Raw genomic sequence first — 5,925 nt, 5'->3', positions numbered from 1 at the left:
TCTCTGATGGTTATTGACTTCTAATTGTATTCCATTGTGGTCAGAGAATGTGCTTTGAATAATTTCAATCTTTTTAAATTTATTGAGGCTTGTTTTATGTCCCAGCATATGATCTATTCTGGAGAAAGTTCCGTGAGCACTAGAAAAGTATGTGTATCCTGGTGATTTGGGATGTAATGTCCTGTAGATGTCTGTTAAATCTAATTCATTTATCAGATTGTTTAGGTTTTCAATTTCCTTATTGGTCTTCTGTCTGGTTGATCTATCTATAGGAGAGAGTGATGTGTTGAAGTCTCCCACAATTATTGTGGAAACATCAATTGCTTCCTTTAGTTTTGCCAGTGTTTCTCTCATGTATTTTGTGGCACTTTGGTTGGGTGCATAGACATTTACGATTGTTATTTCTTCTTGCTGAATTGCCCCTTTTATTAGTATGTAGTGGCCTTCTTTGTCTCTCAAAACATCCCTGCATTTGAAATCTATTTTATCTGAGATTAATATTGCTACACCTGCTTTCTTTTGGCTGTAGCTTGCATGAAATATTTTTTTCCATCCTTTCACTTTCAGTTTCTTTGTGTCCCTGTGTCTAAGATGAGTCTCTTGTATGCAACATATTGATGGTTCATTTTTTTTGATCCATTCTGCGAATCTATATCTTTTAATTGGGAAGTTTAATCCATTTACATTCAACGTTAAAACCGTGAAGGCATTTCTTGAATTGGCCATCTTATCCTTTGGTTTATGTTTGCCATATTTTTCCCTCTCTCTATTAATATCCTTTATTGTACCCATACCGAATCTCTTTAGTACTGAACCTTTCTCCAAGTCTCTCTGTCCTGTCTTTGTTTCTCTGTCTGTAGGGCTCCCTTTAGTATCTCCAGTAGGGCAGGTCTCTTGTTAGCAAATTCTCTCAGCATTTGTTTGTCTGTGAAAAATTTAAGCTCTCCCTCAAATTTGAAGGAGAGCTTTGCTGGATAAAGTATTCTTGGCTGGAAATTTTTCTCACTCAGAATTTTAAATATATCGTGCCACTGCCTTCTTGCCTCCATGGTGGCTGCTGAGTAGTCACTACTTAGTCTTATGCTGTTTCCTTTGTATGTGGTGAATTGCTTTTCTCTTGCTGCTTTCAGAACTTGCTCCTTCTCTTCTGTGTTTGACAGTGTGATCAGTATATGTCTCAGAGTGGGTTTATTTGGATTTATTCTATTTGGAGTTCGCTGAGCATTTATGATTTGTGTATTTATGTTGTTTAGAAGATTTGGGAAGTTTTCCCCAACAATTTCTTTGAATACTCTTCCTAGACCTTTACCCTTTTATTCCCCTTCTGGGACACCAATGAGTCTTATATTCGGACGTTTCATATTATCTATCATATCCCTGAGGTCCATTTCGATTTTTTCAATTTTTTTCCCCATTCTTTCTTTTATGCTTTCATTTTCCATTTTGTCATCTTCCAGGTCACTGATTCGTTGTTCAACTTCCTCTAGTCTTGTACTATGAGTGTCCAGAATCTTTTTAATTTGGTCAACAGTTTCTTTAATTTCCATAAGATCATCCATTTTTTTATTTAGTCTTGCAATGTCTTCTTTATGCTCTTCTAGGGTCTTCTTGATTTCCTTCATATCCCGTACTATGGTCTCATTGTTCATCTTTAGTTCTTTGAGTAGCTGCTCTAGGTGTTGTGTCTCTTCTGGTCTTTTGATTTGGGTGCTTGGGCTTGGGTTATCCATATCGTCTGTTTTTTTCATATGCTTTATAATTTTCTGTTGTTTTTGGCCTCTTGGCATTTGCTAAACTTGATAGGGTTCTTTTAGGATTTGTAGACCAATTGAAGTCCTTATCTCTAATTTATCAGATCTACAGCTTCGTGGAGTACACTTTCTCTAACTAACCAGCAGGTGGCGTCCACGAGCCACCTGTTCTCCACAAGCCAGTTCTCCCCTGCTTAGCCTTTTTGGTGAGTGGGGGAGTGAGTCTTGTGGGGTCCAATTGGTGTACCAAGCTTGCGTGTGTAGTTGGTGTTGCCTGCCCTGTATATGGGGCGTGTTTCTGGGCAGTCAGGGAGGGGGGGGTGGCTCTAACAATCAAATCTCCCTGGTGATCTTAGAGTTTTAAAGCTGCTGCAATAGTCTAATCCTTCAGTTCAGTCCTGCCACAGTTTGTCTCTGCCACTGACCCACAAGTCCTTGGTATTGGCGTATGGCTCCTGAGACTTGCAAGTGGGCCCCTCTTCCAGGCTGTGCACCCCGGGTCCTCTGTTGAGGGATGACTGTGCTACGTCATAGGTGAGTGCCATCCCCCCAGGGCAGTTCTGGGCTGCTGGGCTGTGTAGGGAGGCTCCCAGTCTGCTGAAATGATGGCTGAATGGGGCTTTGTTAATTCACACTGCTCTACCTTCCCAACTCTGGGACAATCAGCTGAGGTTGCAGGGAAGGCTAATGTCCACGCCCAGTTTTGTGGTGTGTGCCTGTTATTTGAAGCACTTCCATCACACTGGGTTGTCTGGGGCAGTTCTGGGCTATGGGGCTGGCGATGGGCAGGAGTGTTTCCTGTCCACCAGGATGATGGCTGTGAGCAGACACCCCCCTTTTCTTGGGAAGTTGTGGTGTTTAGTGAATTTTCTCAGCCACTGGATTATTGCCTTTTGTCTCAGAGCTCTCCTAGTTCTGCTCTTGACTTGACCTGCCCAAATAGCAAGTCTTTGAAGCTTTCTGTATTGAGCTTCTTAGAGTAATTGTTTTAGAAAAAGAAAAAAGGATTAAAAAAAAAAAAAACAAAAAAAAAATGGGCCCTCCTCAGAGATCTAATGGGTTATTGAAATGCTAAGAGACAAAGTAACCAGGGCCATTAAGGAAAGGTCCACAGGGCAGAGAGATCAGCTTTTCTTCGGGATTTGCATATGCGCCTCAGGGCCCTTCCCCTGTCTATGTTCACCAGAACTCCAAAAATCCTCCGCTTTTATTTTGGAGTTTTTCGTGTTATTTGTTTTCTATGCCTGTCTCCTCTCTGCTGGGCTGGCTGCTCTCAGATTCTCTGGTGTCTGGTCTCAGTCTATCTATGGTTGGAGTTTGAATCAGTAGAATGAGTTTCCGATAAGGGCTGCCACTGCAGTTCTCCCTTCTCCTTCCCGGAGTTGACAGCCCCTCCTCCCCTGGGACTGAGCCTGGCAGGGAGGGGCGCGGGTCCCCTGGCCGCAAAAACTTACAGATTTCGCTGATCTCAGCAGTACCACGTTTTCATGAGTGTTGTATGAAGTATGCCCAAAGTCAGGTTGCTCTGTGATGTCCAGTCCACGCAGTTCCTGGCTTTCTACCTACTTTCCTGGAGGAGTAACTAAAACATACAGCTCACCAGTCTGCCATCTTGCCCCGCCCCTCAGCCATCGACTTTAAATATAAATGGATTAAACTCTCCAGTCAAAAGGCAGAGACTGACCAAATGAATAGAAAAGCATGACCCAAATATATGCTGTCAGCAAGAGACTCACCTTAAATTCAAAGATTCAAGTAGGTTGAAAGTGAAAGGATGGAGAAAACATACCACACAAGTAGCAACCAAAAGAGAGCTGGGGTAGATATGCTGATATTATATAAAACAGACTTTAAGTCAAAAACAGTTATGGGGGACAAACGTGTTCATTATACACTGATAAAGGGTACAATTCAACAAGCAGATGTAACAGTTATAAATACATATGCATGCAACAACAGAGCCCCAAAATATATGAAACAAATACTGAAAGATTTGAAGGGTGAATTTGATGGTACTACATTAGTTGTAGAAGACTTCAAGATACCACTTTCAATAATAAGTAGAACATCTAGTCAGAAGATCGGTAAGGAAATATAAGACTTGAACAATACTCTAAACCAACTAGACCTAACAGACATATATAGAACACTTCACACAACAAAAACAGAATATACATTCTTCTTGAGTGCACTCCTTAAGTCCAGGATAGACCATATGTTAGGTCACAAAAGAAGTCTCAATACATTAAAAAATATTGAGCTTTTTCGCAACGGGTTTGCCGCCAGAACACAGGTGTCGTGAAAACCATCCCTGATTCTTAAGCCAAAATGGGAAAGGAAAAGACTCATATCAACATTGTCGTTATTGGACACGTAGATTTGGGCAAATCCACCACTACTGGCCACCTGATCTACAAATGTGGTGGAATCGACAAAAGAACCATCGAAAAATTTGAGAAGGAGGCTGCTGAGATGGGAAAGGGGTCCTTCAAATATGCCTGGGTCTTGGATAAACTGAAAGCTGAACGTGAGCGTGGTATTACCATTGATATCTCCCTGTGGAAATTTGAGACCAGCAAGTACTATGTGACCATCATTGATGCCCCAGGGCACAGAGACTTTATTAAAAACATGATTACAGGCACATCTCAGGCTGACTGTGCTGTCCTGATTGTTGCTGCTGGTGTTGGTGAATTTGAAGCTGGTATCTCCAAGAATGGGCAGACCCGTGAGCATGCTCTTCTGGCTTACACACTGGGTGTGAAACAACTAATTGTTGGTGTTAACAAAATGGATTCTACTGAGCCACCCTACAGCCAGAAGAGATACGAGGAAATTGTTAAGGAAGTCAGCACCTACATTAAGAAAATTGGCTACAACCCCGACACAGTAGCATTTGTGCCAATTTCTGGTTGGAATGGTGACAACATGCTGGAGCCAAGTGCTAACATGCCTTGGTTCAAGGGATGGAAAGTCACCCGTAAGGATGGCAATGCCAGTGGAACCACACTGCTTGAAGCTCTGGATTGCATCCTGCCACCCACTCGTCCAACTGACAAACCCTTGCGTCTGCCTCTTCAGGATGTCTACAAAATTGGTGGTATTGGTACTGTCCCTGTGGGCCGAGTGGAGACTGGTGTTCTCAAACCGGGCATGGTGGTCACCTTTGCTCCAATCAACGTTACAACTGAAGTCAAGTCTGTTGAGATGCACCATGAAGCTTTGAGTGAAGCTCTTCCCGGGGACAACGTGGGCTTCAATGTCAAGAACGTGTCTGTAAAAGATGTTCGTCGTGGCAATGTGGCTGGTGACAGCAAAAACGATCCACCGATGGAAGCAGCTGGTTTTACTGCTCAGGTGATTATTCTGAACCATCCAGGCCAAATCAGTGCTGGCTATGCACCTGTGCTGGATTGTCACACAGCTCACATTGCTTGCAAGTTTGCTGAGCTGAAGGAGAAGATTGATCGTCGTTCTGGTAAGAAGCTGGAAGATGGCCCCAAATTTCTGAAATCTGGTGATGCTGCCATCGTTGATATGGTTCCTGGCAAGCCCATGTGTGTTGAGAGCTTCTCTGATTATCCTCCTCTGGGTCGTTTTGCTGTTCGGGATATGAGACAGACAGTTGCTGTGGGTGTCATCAAGGCTGTGGACAAGAAGGCTGCTGGAGCTGGCAAGGTCACCAAGTCTGCCCAGAAAGCTCAGAAGGCTAAATGAATATTACCTATAACACCTGCCACCCCAGTTTTAATCAGTGGTGGAAGAACAGTCTCAGAACTGTTTGTCTCAATTGGCCATTTAAGTTTAATAGTAAAAGACTGGTTAATGATAACAATGCATCGTAAAACTTTCAGAAGGAAAGGAATGTTTTGTGGACCATTTGTTTTTGTGTGGCAGTTTTAAGTTATTAGTTTTTAAAATCAGTACTTTTTAAATGGAAACAATGACCAAAAATCTGTCACAGAATTTTGAGACCCATTAAAACAAAGTTTAATGAGAAAAAAAAAAAAAATATTGAAATCACACAATGTCTATTCTCCAGCAACAATGGAATGAAGCTAGAAATCAATAACAGAGGGATAAATGGAAAATTCACAAATATGTGGAAATTAAACAACTTACTCTTAAACAACCAATGGGTTAAAGAGAAAATCACAAGTGAAATTAGGAAATT

General features: G+C 42.1%; 1 protein-coding gene across 1 annotated transcript; it reads left to right on the top strand.

Annotated features, from left to right (window-relative positions):
* The first annotated feature begins 4,064 nt into the window (after positions 1-4,064).
* On the top strand, positions 4,065-5,533 carry LOC119534998 (elongation factor 1-alpha 1-like). Its single transcript, XM_037837530.1, has one exon. It carries the CDS (start codon positions 4,080-4,082, stop codon positions 5,466-5,468), a length of 1,389 nt encoding a protein of 462 aa, XP_037693458.1. The 5' UTR covers positions 4,065-4,079; the 3' UTR covers positions 5,469-5,533.
* Positions 5,534-5,925: the final 392 nt, after the last annotated feature.

Source organism: Choloepus didactylus, chromosome 5, assembly GCF_015220235.1.
Source record: "Choloepus didactylus isolate mChoDid1 chromosome 5, mChoDid1.pri, whole genome shotgun sequence".
Classification (NCBI taxonomy): Eukaryota; Metazoa; Chordata; class Mammalia; order Pilosa; family Megalonychidae; genus Choloepus; species Choloepus didactylus.
Note: the sequence above shows the minus strand (reverse complement) of the source record. Positions and strands in the feature narration are given on the sequence as shown.